The following is an 18,332-nucleotide window of genomic DNA, read 5'->3' on the forward strand; positions in this document are numbered from 1 at the left end:
AGGCCTCCCTACATATCAATGTACTGGAGTTGGAGGCCGTTTCCCTGGCGCTTCTAGCGTTCAAGCCTTTCCTGGAGGGCAGTCATGTACGTCTTCACATCGACAACATGTCTGTGGCGTCGTATGTGAACAAGCAGGGGGGGACTCGGTCTCACAGTCTTTCTGACATTGCATGTCGCATTCTCAAGTGGTGTCACGCCCAGCACATTCTGTTGTCAGCAGTGTACTTGAAGGGCAGTCTGAACGTCCTTGCAGACACTTTGAGCAGAGGGGACAGGATTGTTCATTCAGAGTGGACTCTCACACACCAGTCTTTGCAGCGGCTTTGGTCGCAGATCGACAAGCCCAAGATAGATCTCTTTGCGACGAGGTTTTCGGCGAGACTTCCTCTCTTTGTGTCCCCCTTCCCGGATCCTCTGGCCTGGAAGGTGAATGCTCTGGAAGTGGATTGGTCAGATCTTCCGGCGTATGCCTTCCCTCCGTTCTGCCTCTTAGGCAAAGTCCTCAGGAAAGTGGACTTGGAGAAACCAGCGCTGGTTCTGGTCGCTCCAAGCCAGCACTGGTTTCCCGACCTACTGCGTCTAGCAGTTCGGACCCCGATCCCTCTCGCCCTGAAAAGAGGAGATCTCGTGCAGCCCCGGTCAGGCGTTCAGCACGAGAACCCACAGATCCTGGCCCTTCACGCGTGGATTCTGTCCGAAGCGCTTTGCGTAGGGCAGGGGCCTCTTCCCCTACTCTGAGATTCGTTGGACATGCACATAGAAAATCGACTTCTTCGGTTTACTCATCGCACTGGGCCTCTTGGTCTAGGTGGTGCGCGCTTAACGGGGTTAAACCTCTTTCACCTAGGTCTATTCATGTAGCCAACCATCTGTCTTGGTTGGCTGATCAGGGGGCTTCTCCCTCTTCTATTAGGGTCCGGAGGTCGGCGATCTCTTCGACCCTCGCGCAATTAGGCCACAAAATTTCGCTCGGAGGGGTTATCGCTAGTGTTATTAAGGGGGCTGCCCTTTTAGCAGCTCGTTCGAAATCGCTTCTCCCTGCATGGGATTTGTTCCTGGTCTTACGTTTCTTAGCCTCGGATGAGTTCGAGCCTCTTTTGTCAGCCAGTTTGGCCGATTTGACGCGTAAGACTGTGTTTTTAACGCTTCTCTCTACTTCGAGGAGAGGTAGTGAGGTGCACTCTTTGTCGGGTTTAGACAAGGATATTGCGTTCGAGAAGGATGGTTCCATTTCTCTCAAATTTGTTCCCGGCTTTCTCGCGAAAAACCAGAAACCTGGCCAGCTTTCTCCAATCTTGCGCATTCCACCCTTGAGCAAGATTTTGGCTCCTGGAGATCCCGATATTGCAAATTGTCCTGTGAGAGCTCTCCGATGTTACCTGTCTCGAACTCGGCCTGTTAGGTCAGAAAGTCAAAAGCTTCTTTTCATATCTTTAAACACGGCTAGGTGTAAGGATATAGCGAAGGTGACTCTGGCCAAATGGATCTCCACTCTGATCAAACGAGCATATGCCTGGTGGCAAGTGCAGTCGGGTGACGTTAGGGCAGTGTTGCCTCTCACCGCGGCTAGAACCCATGAGGCGAGAGCCTGGGCATCCTCAGTGGCAGTGCTTCGGTCCGGCAAGCTAGCCGAGGTACTGGAAGCTGCGTATTGGCGCTCTGAGGACGTCTTCGTCAACTATTACCTCAGAGACGTCGCTTCTGTCAGACAGGATGGAAGCTCCGCGCTGCCTGCCATGGTAGCGGCGGGACAAGTCCTGCGTGCCTAGTTTTGGTAAGTACCCACCACCTATAGTAGCAATCTGCTATATGTGAGTTGGGTAATAATATGTAATTTAATCCAAAATTTTAATAATAAATTTTCATTTAATTAATATACTTACCCAACTCACATCGTTTAAACCCTCCCGCCTCCCCGCTGTGGTGGTATTGGGTTCTAAAAAAGTAGTGAGTTGGGCTTCGTTCGAATGATACAAATGGCGGCGTATGCGCACGCATACGGATGTTGGACCGGACATCGGTCTGATATTATGGGATGGATCACTCTTTTTTAGGGTGGTCTCCCTTGTTACCAAGGGGAACGCGTACAGCGTTACCAGCACTGAACTAGAGTTAATTGCTATATGTGAGTTGGGTAAGTATATTAATTAAATGAAAATTTATTATTAAAATTTTGGATTTATCGAAAAAAAATGAGCATTGTTCTTTCTTATGAGTTTGTATTTTGTGTTGAATGACGTGAACTGTGCAGCTGCTGGAGGCGATGAACCAGGACAGTGGGATACCGCTGACAGTGCTTCAGGTGGACGGAGGCATGACGTGCAACAACCTCCTCATGCAGATACAGGCTGACATTCTGCAGATTAACGTTGGTACGTTGCTCACATTCTGACTCTTCCTTGTTGTTATAGCTTGGTGCTCTGTGTGTGTGTGTGTGTGTGTGTGTGTGTGTGTGTGTGTGTGTGTGTGGCTCACATTCTTACTTCTCTTTTTTGTTATAGGGGCTGTATGTTTGTATGTCTGCAAGTCTTGTTCAGTCTCTCTCTCTGTATCTCTCTCTCTGTCTGTCTGTCTGTCTGTCTGTCTGTCTGTGCATCAAAGATGACTTAAGCATGTATCCTCCCAAGGGAACTTGAAATCAGCGACTGAACTGACTGGTGTACAGTCACGGGAGAAGCTGTTGGAAGACAAATACAGAAGCTGACTGGTCAGACTGCCAGAGAGAGGAGAAAGTCTGCAACCCTGACCACCCCCACCCCCCACCCCCCTCTTCATCCCCCCCACACACACACTCAGATTTCAATATTCATGTGCTCTTTCTGCTCGTGTACCCTTGTGTGTGCGCCTCTAGCCTCTACCACAAGGAATCAATCAATGAGTCTTATATCGCGCATATTCCATGGGTACAGTTCTAGGCGCTCTGCAGTGATGCCGTGTGAGATGAAATTTTATACGGCCAGTAGATTGCAGCCATTTCGGCGCATATTTACCTTTCACGGCCTATTATTCCAAGTCACACGGGTATAGGTAGACAATTATTAACTGTGCCTAAGCAATTTTGCCAGGAAAGACCCTTTTGTCAATCGTGGGATCTTTAACGTGCACACCCAATGTAGTGTACACGGGATGAGGGGGGAGGTTCGGACACCGAAGAGAGTCTGCACACAAAGTTGACTCTGTGAAATAAATTTCCGCCGAACATGGGATCGAACTCACGCTGACAGCAGCCAACTGAATACAAATCCAGCGCGCTACCAACTGAGCTATATCCCCGCTGTCAACTGTCAACTTGCCATTGTCCACTATGATGGGCTAGTACTACCATGGACTGGGTGGCCGAGTGGTAACGCACTTGCGCTCGGAAGCGAGAGGTTGCGAGTTCGACCCTGGGTCAGGGAGTTAGCAATTTTCTCCCCCCTTTCCTAACCTAGGTGGTGGGTTCAAGTGCTAGTCTTTCGGATGAGACGAAAAACCGAGGTCCCTTCGTGTACACTTACATTGGGGTGTGCACGTTAAAGATCCCCCGATTGACAATAAAATTGTATAGGCATAGATAAAAATGTCCACCAAAATACCCGTGTGACTAGGAATAATAGGCCGTGAAAAGTAGGATATGCGCCGAAATGGCTGCGATCTGCTGGCCGATGTGAATGCGTGATGTATTGTGTAAAAAAAAATCCATTTCACACGGCATAAATAAATTTCATATTCTTACTCCGAATCACATTAGCATTGAGTCACATGAGATGCTTAGCACTGAAAAACGCTTACCTATCTAAGGGAAGCAACCCCATCACCAAAACGAAAGCGAAAGTAGCTTAGGTAATGAGCAGTCACACTGGGAGTTACCTCCCATATTGGTGTGCACACGTCACTTCCCATAACTCCACGTGTCTACCTACCCTCATACGATCTTTTCACCTCTGAGGGAAAGGTCACTGAAATTTTTCGCCTCTATGGTCTGCTCTTGTGTTGTTGTGACACCTGCCGGCCATATTACCTGTTTTGGTGAGCTCGTTCCTGTTTTTGTGTTCTCTTTCTCGCTGTTGTTGCTGAACTTGCGTCCGTGTTCGGACTTGTTTGTCAGTGACTTGTTGCTTTGTCGCCATTGTTAGTGTGTTCAGTTAGCTTGCTAACTTCCATTATAATGGTATTTAGCCGTGCGGGCCTCCTTTGGGTTCGGCAAGCATGGTTATTTTGGGTGTTTCTCTAGAGAATTATTTTGTTTACTGACTTGGCAGGCCGTTGCGGCTTGCGGGTTTCAGTAATTCTAGCCGTATGTTTTTTCGCCATTTGCATCTTGTTAGCTTTGCTGACTTTAATGTTTTTGGTAGGTCGCCTTTGCTTGTTTACTCGGGTAGTTTACAAGCTTGGTTAGTTGTTCTTTGAACTTTTTTAATTACTGAAGTTTTCTGTCCATTGGACTTACGTGCTTACAGTAATTTGTGCGAAGTTTTTCGTATTTTCTTAGCGTCTGATAGTTCGTCCGTCGTTTCGGTTATCAGTAGCTATGTTTGGTTTTAGCTTTTGGCTAGGCTGACGTTTAAGGCTAGTTTAGCTTTCGTCCGCCGTCGCCTTTTTTAGCTTGGGGTTGTGGTTTAGGCTGCAATCCCCTCTTTGTCCGTGCATGTTTCTGCTTCTAGCACTTGTGCTTTGCGCAGTCGTTCACGTCCGTTGTTTCTGTGCTCCCTTCTTGTTGGAGGGGGGTTTTTGGTGTCCTCTCTCGTGTTATCTTTGCCCCAGAGTTCGGCATTGAGGAGAGAGGAGATGCAGCGTTCCACGGCGGTCGGCAGTGTCTTGCTCCCTTCCGTGGTGGTTGTCCGGTTCCTGGCTTCCTTGTTGGATGCTTCCATTTCCGGGAAGCAGGTTCCTGCCTTGTCGGTGGCCGCTTCTGTGGTGGCATTATCGGTAAGTTGAACTGGTCCTACAGTCCTCGTGAGACGTCTGGACACTCCCTTAGGGGAGACAGTTCTTTGGGGCAGGGTCACTCCTTGCATTCTCCTGTTGTTGCCAATACCGACATTTCCCCAGAGGGCACGGACTGCGGCATAACAGTAGCGGCAGCCGTTTACGGCTACTGCGTTTCCGGTTTTCAACCGGAAACATAACTCCCGTTCTGATACTTCCGCCACCCACGATGGTCACGGACTATACAGAACAGTAGCGGCAGCCGTTTACGGCTACTGCGTTTCCGGTTTTCAACCGGAAGCATAACCCCCGTTCTGATACGTCTGTCACCCACCGTGGTCACGGACTAAACAGAACGGTAGCGGCAGCCGTTTACGGCTACTGCGTTTCCGGTTTTCAACCGGAAGCATAACCGCTGTTCTGATACTTCCGTCACCCTCCGTGGTCACGGACTATACAGAACGGTAGCGGCAGCCGTTTACGGCTACTGCGTTTCCGGTTTTCAACCGGAAGCATAACCGCTGTTCTGATACTTCTGTCTTACCCACCGTGGTCACGGACTATACAGAACAGTAACGGCAGCCGTTTATGGCTCCTGCGTTTCCGGTTCTCAACCGGAAGCATAACCCCTGTTCTGATACTTTCGTCTTACCCACCGTGGTCACGGTCTATACAGAACAGTAGCGGCAGCCGTTTACGGCCACTGCGTTTCCGGTTTTATCGGAAGCATAGGTCCTCTCTCATGCGTTCGCTCGGACAACGGTGACGGGATGGACTGGATGTGGCTGCCGTTTACGGCCGCTGCATTTCCGGTTTTGGTCGGAAGTATAGGTCCTCCCTCATGCGTTCTCTCTGCACCGGTGATGGGATGGACTGCAGACTGGCCTCCGGGCTTGATGGCTTCTGGCCTCAGTCTATGCAGCCTTCATTTCCGCTTTTGCGGTTGCGACGGCTGCGTTTTTTCCGGTCCTCACCGGATTAGGGGGTCCTACGGCACGCGTACGCTAAGGCGACGGGGAAGTGCTGTACGGTACCGCCGACTGGCCTCCGGTCTTTTATGGCTTCGGCCTCAGTCTATTCAGTCCTCGTTTCCGCATTCTGTGGTTTCAGGGGCTGCTTTTCTGGCTTTGGCTGGATACGCTGTTTCTTTTTCTGGCCTCTTACAGCCAGAGAGAGAGCAACAGCGGTCGGCATTGTCGCACTCTGTGCTTCAGCCGGGGCAGTTTTTGCTTCACCCCGAGGGTGTTGTGACTTCCGCTTTTCCAGACACGGTGGTTGGATGGCCTCTCCTCTTACCCTTTTCCTCTGAGTCAAGGGATGAGCAGGTGTTTTCCAGAGACACGGGCTCCGGTCTCCGGTTATTGCGTGTTTCCTTCCGCCTCTGGGCCCTCCGTGGTATAGGCCTTCGGGCTTTCTTCACTTGGCTTTCTTTACTCTCACTCCAGTCAGAGTATAAGTCAAAGTGATACTCCGGTACGCGAGTTTCCGGTTTCCGGGTTACTCGTGCATCGTTTTTTATGCCACTGGTCTGTGACCTTGGTCTTTGTCGCCTGCTTGTCCACCCCGACTGTGGGTCTGAGGCTAGCGAACAGACTTGTTTTCCGGAAGGACGTCAGCTGTTTTGGCACACTCTTTGGGTGCCTGTACGGCGATGACAACTTCCGTTTGGTTGGGAAGAGGGAGTTTTTCCTACTTCGGTTTGGAGATTCCTCTTCTGTGGCATACCATTTTTTACAGGTTCTTGGGCTATTTCATCCCATACCTGAAGTGGTACTCCTGCCGTTTCTGTTCCTTTTTCCTGTCCCTCAAGACAAGTTACGGAACAGTTTTAGCCTTAGCTTGTTTTGGCTACTTGGGCTTCGTCTGACACTCGTCCTCTGCTTCTCCGCGGCCGCCTTGTCTGGGGACCCGGATTTGGCTCCCTCTACTGGTTTCCAGTTATGAGAGACTCGGTTGTGGCTGTTTCAAGACGCATCCTTCTCTCTTAGGAGGAGATGGGACGTCCGTGTTAGATCTGGCATCTTTAGGAGACCTTCATCATATTTTTCGGTCCAGGACGGATTATATTGATTTGTTTACACTTGGTGTAGATCAGTACGATGATGTCGTCTTCTTTCTTTGTTCAACCTTTCCTAGGGTGAACGAAGATCAGGTGCTTTTATCCTCTCTTCACCTCGCTCACGCGTTTGGGTGTCGACGGGATTTGATCTCGCTCTTTAGCGATGTTCACACAGCGAGTTAAGTCCACCGGCTTGAGCATCTTCTGGGATCTCTTCCGGTGGGTTTCGGGCTGACCTTCGGGTATGCTGGTTTCTGGCGGTCAGGGTGACAGTCGTTTCAGCCACTATTTGCTGTTCCGGTCACATTTCCGGTTAGCCGGAGAGTTGTTCTCTTACTGACGTCATGGTTACGTCGGCGCTTTAGGAACAATGACTGACTTATGCGGCCGGTGTTGGTCTTTCGCTGGGTCAGGCTCTGCCTTTCTCGAGCAAGGACTGGTTCTGATGCTTCGTCCTCGGAGGTGACATACAGATTTTCTGAGGGGGCATTGTCTTCGACAATATCAGTTCGAAGGATCATCCTTTGTGGCTGACCTTCTCTCTCAGTTTTTTTGATTAGTCCTCTCCTCTCGGCAGAGGGCTAACTAATGTTCCGAAACCTTTGAGTCATTCCTTTGCCGGTGTTCAGCGGGTATTTTGGAATGGCGTCTGGGTTACGGGCTCTGTGGCTCTTAGCCTTAGTCTGTGCGTTGTTCGGCAGCGTTTAGCTGCTTGACTTCGCTTTTTCGGGTGCCTATGTCTGTAGACCCGACGCTTTCTTCATCCTCATTCTAAAATGAGGAGAGTTAGAGCGACTGCCGTTGGGTTGGGTTTCCTTTTACGGTCACCTTTCTACCACAGGCAACAATGGCTAAAGGGTTTTGCCTTTTGTCTGGCCTTCCGTCTCTCAAAGACGGACAGACATTTTCTGGTTGGTTCGTCCAAGTTTCAGCTTTCTCTCGATTTGGCTACGAACGTATCTTCCAGCTTTTCCGGAGAATTTTTTCTCGGGAATTTCCTCGACTGCTTGGCGCCACGGTTTTTTGATGCTTATCAGTCTCGCTTTCAGTCTGGGGTTTGGATTCTCTTTCGATTTTCCTACAAGCAGACTGAATTGCGTACTCTTTTGTTCTTGGAACTTATGTACGCTGACGCTCTTTGTGAGTTTTCGTCATCGAGTTGGACTCGGGTACCTGGTACTCGGACGTCTCTCTCTTTCCTTTACGTGGTGATTGGTCGCCCTTCTTTTTGAGCTGCCTCTCTTTGTCCACGCTTCTTGTTGGGTTGAACTTTCCTTCCTAGAACAAGAAAGGGGGGGGGTGGCAGATTGTCTTTCCCCCTCTACTTAGCTCGGGTTCATTTAATCCAGAGCTTTGGTCTCTCTCTGTGCCTTTTCCCTTTTTTGTCCGTGGGATTGATCGAAGGTTTAGGCACAGCGTACTAGCCCTCTGAGGTTTTCCTTTGGCTAGTTTTGATTAGAGACTCCTTGGCTGTCAATCAGGTTTGTTTCTCCGATCCCTTCCTGATTTGTTGGCAGCGTGCCAGTTCCTGGCTAAGCATTGGTGTGAGTTAGAATTTTCTTTCCACCGAGCCCTCCCTGCCTTGTTGGCATGGGGCTACTTCCTGGCAAGGTTTTTAGAGTGAGTTAGATTTTTCTTTCCCACCGCCTTCTTGATGATTATCTGCTAATGTGATTCGGAGTAAGAATATGAAATTTAATGAAAAATTTCTAAAGTAAATTTTGATTTAATTAATATACTTACCCGAATCACATATTGGATTCCCTCCCGCCTGCCCCGCGTATGGTTTTGATGTTTGTGTAAAAGCCGTATGAGGGTAGGTAGACACGTGGAGTTATGGGAAGTGACGTGTGCACACCAATATGGGAGGTAACTCCCAGTGTGACTGCTCATTACCTAAGCTACTTTCGCTTTCGTTTTGGTGATGGGGTTGCTTCCCTTAGATAGGTAAGCGTTTTTCAGTGCTAAGCATCTCATGTGACTCAATGCTAATGTGATTCGGGTAAGTATATTAATTAAATCAAAATTTACTTTAGAAATTTTTCATTAAATCACTGCGCCTTGAATATGTGCGCGATATAAATTGCATAAATAAAAATAAAAAAATAAAAAAATAAATCCCTGCGCTTAGAACTGTACCCACGGAATACGCGCGATATAAGCCTCATATTGATTGATTGATTGATACATGTTAATGTCCATGTGAATACCAGAAGACTAGTCATATTCTACAATTAGAATCATCAGTATGGATCTCGGCTAGGAATGCAACAACCTTGTAGGCGTGCCAAGATACACATAAGTTCAGTTGAAAATGCAACAACTTGAACTTTCAGTTCGGCCCTCCATGCCGGAGACAACAGCCCTAGGAGCAGCCATGGCGGCCGGAGCAGCGGAGGGAATCAACGTGTGGAACATTGACAAGGACGATGCCACCACCATCACCACCGATGTCTTCACTCCCTCCATCAGCCAGTCAGGTAGGCTACTGCTTCAATTATTGGGAAAGAATTTGTAACGGTGGGAAGAAAATGTATTGAAAATACATCAGAATCAAAAGCAGATAGATATAATTATGTGGATGTAGAATGTGTGATAAAATACAACAGAACATTAACTGGATTGTCTACCTATCTCCAAAGCAAAAAATAGATGGAATTGTGTGATTAAAACACCATCAGTGTTGAAGCTGACACGTTGAGTCCGCCACGTCCTAATTGTTCTTACCTAGAATAACACCTCCTCCTACTCTTTGCTCACTTCTCCTTATTTTAAGAATACCGACACATGCACAACTTGGCAGTAACCTTACAAGTAATGTTCTACTCCTGATATGAATAAGTCACTGAGACTAACCTCATTCTTGAAATTCTTTCTCCTTTCCTCGGGGAACATGCACAAGGAATGGCAAAATCTTTACGTGACACCATCATTTGACTTGTGATTTCTTCTCAAGCTTTGTATCCCCCTTGACATTGGACAACTTGGTTTGGAAGACAGGGCAAAGAAAAGACATTTTGTTTTTTTAGTCTTTTTGTAATCCTATTAAGTTTGAGGACAGTTTCCACCAAACATAGGATGATAGTCAAAGTCAGGTAATAGTAAAAATCTCCATTTCCTCCTCCTGCCCTTCACTTTTCATAACTTTGATGATAGTTTCAAATGCAGGATGGTGCCTCAAGTCAGTTACCGGACGTGGTGACTCGTTTTTTCCTCCCTTTCCTCAAGTTTTTGTCACTTTTCCAGTGTAGCATGTTGTCCAATATCAGTTGCAAGATATCTGACCACTCTTAAGAAATAAACAGAGAAAGAAAGGTAGCTTTATCAAACATTTAATTATTGACAAAGCAAACCATTGCAAGAACCGTTTTTATGCTTGCAGTCCACATGCAGGTAAAGTAATGCATGTTTTAATCATGTTTCATTGCAGATTGTGATGTACGCTATGCTCGTTGGAAGGAGGCAGTACTAAGGTCCATGAACTGGCAAACAGATTCCGCTCCCACAGGTGAGTAGCTCCACTACACGGAATCGCCCCACCTGACAGTTCAATAAGACCACCTGAATGTTGAACAGGCCCACTTCACAGTTGTGACTGATCGACTGAGGAAGATTTAAGCAGTTTGCATTGTTTTTTCTTTGTCACCCTTTGGACACAAGGTACTTATAGCAACTATATTCCTGTGACAAAACAGATCTGTAGAGATCTAGAACTGAAATAAAAGTTTTGAAAAAAATGGAAAGAACGCCAAATGAATGTCAACTGGTGTAAGTACAGATTTTCAGAGATTTAAAACTAAAATGAAAGTTAAAAAACAAACAAACAGTAAAACCAAAACGAAACAGAAAACAAGGGAGAGAATGCCAAATGAATACCAGAGAATGACCAGAAGTGCCAAGAATTATTGAAGACATTTTTTGGGGGGTTATCATTTAGACTGGTTCCCTCATTACTGAGAGGAGTAAAACCTAATGTTGACAGAATATGAAAATGAAAATGCACTAGAACTGTTCGATTTTGAAGGCTAAATAGTGGATAAACAAAAGCTTTCTGACATTATTTGTCTACGCAATTGTTCATTTTTTGTTGTTTGTTTGTTAGTTTTTGTTGCATTGAGAAAAATCATGCTGATTTTGTAGTTTCACTTTTTTCTGTTTTATTTTTGTCCTGTTGTTTACTTTTATTTCATTGGAGTGTTTGTGTTCATATTTGCGACCTTGACTTGTCATTTCTGTCAGTTTTCTTTTGCACATGCACATTTATATGATGTAAATGTTACGTGTAGTTCTGCACACAAAAAAAGCAAAAGAGTATACGCTATAAGCATGCTTAAGTTAACTTATTTTGATTGTAAAGCATTTTGTTTGCTTGTTAAGTCTTTCTTTGTTATTGTAATGCTGCTTTATATAGATGGCGAATTGTGTTTGTGGCAACTGCGCAATTGCATATTGTACAAAGCTCAGTGTATAATATAATTTTCACATTCAATGTAAAGTAGTCTGCTAATGTTTTAGCTGGCAGTTGTAACTCTACATGGATATTTGTGGGTTGAATTAATGCCTGTAGTATAGTCAACTAACTGCTTGAACTGTACAAAGTTATTCCATGTTTGACAAGTCTGTATAGGGTACACTCCTTTCTTTCTTTATTTTGTGCAACGAGTCTAGATTTAGAGACAAGCTTTTCTCCTATATTTATTTCCTGCAGTTAATTTTTGTGTGAGATATTCAGATACACTAGCTTTTTTCTTTGTGTTGGTTTAGCTTCTTGCAGTCTGTTGTGTGAGATGTGGAAATTCACAATTTTGTTGTTCTCCAGTCAGTCTCTGTTTGAGATGTACAAATGCACTTGTTTTTCGCCCAGTTCTTGTCCATCCTGCTTGAGTGATCATTTCCGTCACCACAGATCTGTGCGGGCTTGTACATGTGATAAGAAAATCCTTCAACTTGAAAACATGCCAACATTCAACTACTACTTTCTATACAGACTATGAATTTGTTGCTGAATTTATTTTGCAAATTGACATGGGTGTCACTTGTGCAGAATTAATTCAACACATTTTTGTCATTCTGTACAGGACTGTATTCTTGGGGGGTTTCATCAATAACGTGAAAGGATACATTCTTATCACATGCAAAAAGCCTTAGAGATTTGTTGTGTTGCACATGATTAATTATGGAAGAAGGATGGTATAGTGGAACTCCCAAATTAAAACTTCCTTCGTTTGAAGACATTTTTATTTTATTTTATTTTATAGATTACTGTTCAGAACCTGTGCAAATTAATGTACTTCCTCCTTTTTAAGACCCCCATTTTCTCAGATTTGTTGAGGTTTTAGAATGGCCTTACATGACTTCTAGATGCTGAAATGCAGCTCTTCTTCAAGAGATCTTATTTAGTGTTTACAGTAGCGTATATTTGAGATGCATTCTTCTATTTTGTCAATCTTGATGAAGTTTGTGCATGCTTTTGTTGTTTGCTTTGCCTGCATGCTTGCTTGCTGTTGTTGTTGTTGTTGTGTTAGCCATCTTTGACTGTTCTGTATCCAGACGTTCCCTCTCTGTCTTCTGTGCAACAATAGTGCCGCTGAGAAATGGATTTTGGCCCAGCTTCGCCGGATGCTTTTTCCTCTGGTCAAGTTTTGCCCTCTACGTCTACGCACAAATACGACATATCAGCAGATGACGATTGTCATTGGTACAGACAATTGTACTGTCAGGTGTTTTTTTCTGTGCATTTGTGTGCAAATGCTATTGTTTACTGAATGATCTGTGTGTTGTTGAATGGTTGGTTGGTTGTTTGTGTCTCAGATGATATGCAGTGAAAGAACCAAACTGAATAACCAAAGTCCAACACTTTTCCAGTTTTGCTTCTAAACCTGATCGCTCTCTGGAAATCAGGGAAAGAAGCTAAGGTTTTACTATGCCTGGGAACTAACTCACAGCTGAACACAGCTCATTCGTGCTTCCTTGCGCAGGGCTTGGGATTAGGACTGTGTCTGCCAGCTAAAACGTCCACATAGATAAGAAAGTGACCTTCTAGTAGTGATGATCATTTGTTGTGCACCACCTCTTTTAAATACAGAATAGATAGTCTGGAAAAAAAACCCATTCTACTGAATGCTTCAGCACAGAGCTCTGGTAAATGCTTTGGGTCTGCACACATTTGCATTGTGGATGACACCTTCGCTAGCAGGCTATAACCACAATGAATTTAAAATCTCTTTGAAAAAAATAGAAGAAAAACAACACATAGAGAATACCACATGGCTTGCTGTGTCGTACCAGATTTACACTTGTTTCTTTTTTAAATATTGAACTGCGAGCGAAAGCGAGCTGTTCACGATTTGAAAAAGCAACGAGTGTAAATGTGGTACAACACAGCAAGCCATGTAGTATTCTGTTTATCCTTCATTCTGTACTTGTGTATTTTAAGCTTCAGTCACACACGCGATTCAATCGTTGAGATTCAATCGCGTGATTCAATCTTGAGCCGATCGCACATCACATCGTAGGCCATTGACCCGTCACACGATGAATGATTGACGAACGATAACTCCACGCGAGCGGGGCAGAAGTGACGTCTCACAGTGAAGACGGCAAACGCACTTTGCGAGAGCAGACGCTAATGTTCGAACACGATCGCTCTACCTTTCTGAAAAATACCTTTCAGCATTACGCCTTTGCGAGAAATAAAGTTCTCAAACAGTTGCAATTAATGTTTCTCGACCACTGTACACGCCTAAAACGTCTCCTTTATATCTGAGTAAAAAACTGTTCTTCCAAAAAGGTTTGAATCAACGAAGAGACGCTGTCTGCCACTGTCCGCCATTATTTTACGTCACGGTGTGAAGGCTGCAACGACGCGTTCTGATTGGCTCTGCCCCTGCGATTGACTGACGACTGGGTCGCAGGAATAGAACAAGTTTTAAAGCTCAAAGCTACGAGGGAATCGCATGAGACTGAGTCGCAGACTTGTCATAGCTATTTTCCATGACTCAGTCGCCCGTGTGACAGGGTAAATCTCACGATTGAATCGCGTGCATGTACTCAAAACGTCCCGCAGTCAAGACGCTTCTTTTGGAACCTCGATCTCTTCCAAAGCTTTGTGCAATCGTTTACGTCAAAGCAAAGAAACATCACTCTGGAAAGTGTAGTGTGACGTGTTAGTTCTAAAAATTCAATGAGGGGAATTGGCGAGTGCTAATTTTTTTCTATACTGACGTTTGTCTCGGTGACTTTGGCATCATAAGCAGTGGGAAAACAGGTCCCTGCTAGACTAGTTTGACACGACCTCATTTACATGATATACACACGTGTGGTTTGAACGATATTGTTATCTCATGAGTGGTCTCTCTCACGTATGTAGGACTAGAGGAATACCCGGCTTCGCCGGGGTGAATCGCGAGACAGAGACAGACAGCGTGGCGGTTCATCACAATCACCTCTGCAGGCGAAGTCCTGTCAAACGGGATTGAGAATTTTAGAGCTTATTTCTTAGCCCTATATTATCTGTTGTGGCTTCTCAAATGCCAGAACATACAGACAGACAAAAGCCGCTAGACCCCATCACAAACAGAACTCTACAATCCACAGGTTTTTGCCCACACACACACACACAAACACACACACAGAGAAGCCGTATATATAAATATGTATATCTATATCTATAAATATATAGAGATAGGTGAGAGTGTATTTTTCGCGTGGCTATAAATTGATTCGACCTTTTCACTTTGACAGTAAGAACAACTTACGGGTGCAAGGGAAGCGTTCTGGACAGCACAGTGACATTCTAACAATAGAACCTCAGAAACAGGAATTTGAGGTGAACGGCGCGAGACAGAGACAGACAGCGTGGCGGTTCACCACAATCACCTTTGAAGGCGAAGTCCTGTCAAAGGGGATCGAGAATTTTAGAGCTTATTTCTTAGCCCTATATTATCTGCTGTGGCTTCTCACATGCCAGAACATACAGACAGACAAAAGCCGCTAGACCACATCACAAACAGAACTCTACAATACACAGGTTTTTGCCCACACACACACACAAACACACACACACACAGAGAAGCCGTATATATATATGCATATCTGTATCTATAAATATATAGAGATAGGTGAGAGTGTATTTTTCGCGTGGCTATAAATTGATTCGACCTTTTCACTTTGACAGTAAGAACAACTTACGGGTGCAAGGGAAGCGTTGTGGACAGCGCAGTGGACAGCGCAGTGACATTCTAAAAATAGTAATAGTAACTTACAACTGAACGGGAAAGCCACACGAAGGAAGGGAGATAAACGCCAAACACTGGAGAAGATAAGGAAGAGTTACTTATAATGGTGAAATGAACACAAAAACCAAAATCAGTTCAGCGCTGCGCGCTGAGAGCACGTGTTGAAATATCTCATCGATGATATTGTGTCCGGGGTGTAGCTGAATACGGTGTCCAAATTTGAAAAAGATCCACCGAGAACTTTGGCGTTGTGATGTGGTGTAGCGGCTATGGTGTGTCGGTATGGGGGCCCGGGTAGCTGAGGTGGAACCAAAATAGCTGAGGTGGAACCAAAATCGGTTCAGCGCTGCGCGCTGAGAGCACGTGTTGAAATATCTCATCGATGAGGTTGTGTCCGGGGTCTCTCTGAATAAGCCCACCAAATTTGAAGCAGATCCATCGAGAACTTTGGCCGTGCATGGCGAATACACAAATACACAAACACACAGACACAAGTCGTATATATATATAGATAAATACTTATTCACATCGACCTGATAAAGTCTTCCAGACGTAAATTTAGAATCCCGCCACATAATCCTCACATTTTTGCCTGCTTTGGAACGAAATGGAAATGGATTTCTCTTCGCTTCAACCAGAATCACAGATCTTTGTTTTGACAGCACTAGATCAATACTGGCTGTCATTACCAGAACTTGAATGCTTAAGGTTGAGTCTCTGGAAAGTTCAAATCTGCAAATCTGCGTATTTGATTTTTTTCTGTGACCACTTTTGTCTGAATGCTGTCATGTGTCTAATGCAGATTTGAGTGTTTCGACCGGTCAAAGGAAAATTTGATGGCAGAGTAACTGCCAGTATGATTGCTTAGCAAGGCAATGTTTTGTTCTTTTTATATTTAGTCAAGTTTTGACTAAATATTTTAACATCGAGGGGGAATCGAAACGAGGGTCGTGGTGTATGTGCGTGCGTGCGTGCGTGTGTGTGTGTGTGTGTGTGTGTGTGTGTGTGTGTGTGTAGAGCGATTCAGACTAAACTACTGGACCGATCTTTATGAAATTTGACATGAGAGTTCCTGGGTATGAAATCCCCGAACGTTTTTTTCATTTTTTTGATAAATGTCTTTGATGACGTCATATCCGGCTTTTCGTGAAAGTTGAGGCGGCACTGTCACGCCCTCATTTTTCAACCAAATTGGTTGAAATTTTGGTCAAGTAATCTTCGACAAAGCCCGGGGTTCGGTATTGCATTTCAGCTTGGTGGCTTAAAAATTAATTAATGACTTTGGTCATTAAAAATCTGAAAATTGTAAAAAAAAATAAAAATTTATAAAACGATCCAAATTTACGTTTATCTTATTCTCCATCATTTGCTGATTCCAAAAACATATAAATATGTTATATTCGGATTAAAAACAAGCTCTGAAAATTAAATATATAAAAATTATTATCAAAATTAAATTGTTCAAATCAATTTAAAAACACTTTCATCTTATTCCTTGTCGGTTCCTGATTCCAAAAACATATAGATATGATATGTTTGGATTAAAAACACGCTCAGAAAGTTAAAACAAAGAGAGGTACAGAAAAGCGTGCTATCCTTCTTAGCGCAACTACTACCCCGCTCTTCTTGTCAATTTCACTGCCTTTGCCATGAGCGGTGGCCTGACGATGCTACGAGTAAAATGGCATTGCGTTTCATTCTGTGAGTTCGACAGCTACTTGACTAAATATTGTATTTTCGCCTTACGCGACATGTTTCTTTTTACAAAGTTTCATTTTCATTTTTATTTTTTAGGCACGCATTATACTGTGTAAACTTTTTTTTATTGAAAGCTTTAACGCAATTGCGTTTGTTGCTGCTAAAATCCTGATGATGAGCACAGATGCTGTCTCTTGCCTTGGTAAATGATTTGCCGTTTCTGTTTTCAATAGTATAGTTTTTGTTCATTGAACGTGGTCTGTATTCTATACTCCATATTCTGTGTCCAAGAAGATGTCATTCCTTACATTTTGACACACACCGGGCGGGGATGTAGCTCAGTCGGTAGCGCGCTGGATTTGTATCCAGTTGGCCGCTGTCAGCGTGAGTTCGTCCCCACGTTCGGCGAGAGATTTATTTCTCAGAGTCAACTTTGTGTGCAGACTCTCCTCGGTGTCCGAACACCCCCGTGTGTACACGCAAGCACAAGACCAAGTGCGCAACGAAAAAGACCCTGTAATCCATGTCAGAGTTCGGTGGGTTATAGAAACACGAAAATACCCAGCATGCTTCCTCCGAAAACGGCGTATGGCTGCCTAAATGGCGGGGTAAAAAACGGTCATACACGTAAAATTCCACTCGTGCAAAAAACACGAGTGTACGTGGGAGTTTCAGCCCACGAACGCAGAAGAAGAAGAAGAAGACACACATCATTTTACAGTTGATTCAAAATGTGTTTTGGTGTGGTTTAATTTTGCCCACATGACAATTAATTCCACATTGGTGAGCACATTGAATTGACGTTAGCATGTAGTTAGTTTGTCTTGATAATACATTGTTTTTGACACTGTATGTATTGATTACTTTGGTTCTGATATAAATTGAAGCTGCTCCTGAGGTTTAAAGTGATGTCTCTATATAAAAAACAGTTGAAAATAGACAATGTTCAGAAATTACTCTGTTGGGTTTTTATGGGTTGTGGAAAAGTTACTTTTTTTTGGAAAATACTGAGGCAAATAAACCATGTGACATTGAAGTCGTGTGTTGGCCAATCACTAAGCGAGTAGTATGTGTCCCCAGGTTGTCGGTGACCTGTGCATTGAGGCACACACTCACAACCACATAAAATATTAAATATCTTGTCTCCACATAAAGCATATTAACTCTACCTGTCCCAATAAGATAGGCCAAATGTGACCCTCCACCACGGAATGAGTCGCATGTCACCTTTGCATGATTTTCATATTTTAACATGTTCTTAAAGAGTTTTTTATGCTCTATCCAGTGGTGAAACCCGTTTTAGAAAAGAGCAAACACTGTTTGAGTTATAAGCCTGTGACTAAGGGGATCCTCACACTGTTACCAGACACTCCCCGGACTTATATTAAGCCTAGCGCAGAACCGCGCGAGGTGACATGCGACTCATTT

The 18,332-nt window shown here is 44.5% G+C and overlaps 1 protein-coding gene across 2 annotated transcripts in view; it reads left to right on the forward strand.

The window, feature by feature from the left end:
• Positions 1–14,933, forward strand: part of LOC138973131 (glycerol kinase 3-like) — a gene marked incomplete at its 5' end in the record, with an annotated part of 30,876 nt that extends 15,943 nt beyond the window's left edge. Inside the window, 4 exon segments of one of the 2 annotated variants that reach the window (XM_070345796.1) lie at positions 2,254–2,374; positions 9,306–9,449; positions 10,400–10,477; positions 12,520–14,933. In XM_070345796.1, coding sequence (XP_070201897.1) covers positions 2,254–2,374; positions 9,306–9,449; positions 10,400–10,477; positions 12,520–12,551 — 375 coding nt within the window. 2 annotated transcript variants of the gene reach the window in all.
• Between the last annotated feature and the right edge of the window lie 3,399 nt (positions 14,934–18,332).

This window comes from Littorina saxatilis, linkage group LG8, assembly GCF_037325665.1.
Source record: "Littorina saxatilis isolate snail1 linkage group LG8, US_GU_Lsax_2.0, whole genome shotgun sequence".
NCBI classification, from domain to species: Eukaryota; Metazoa; Mollusca; class Gastropoda; order Littorinimorpha; family Littorinidae; genus Littorina; species Littorina saxatilis.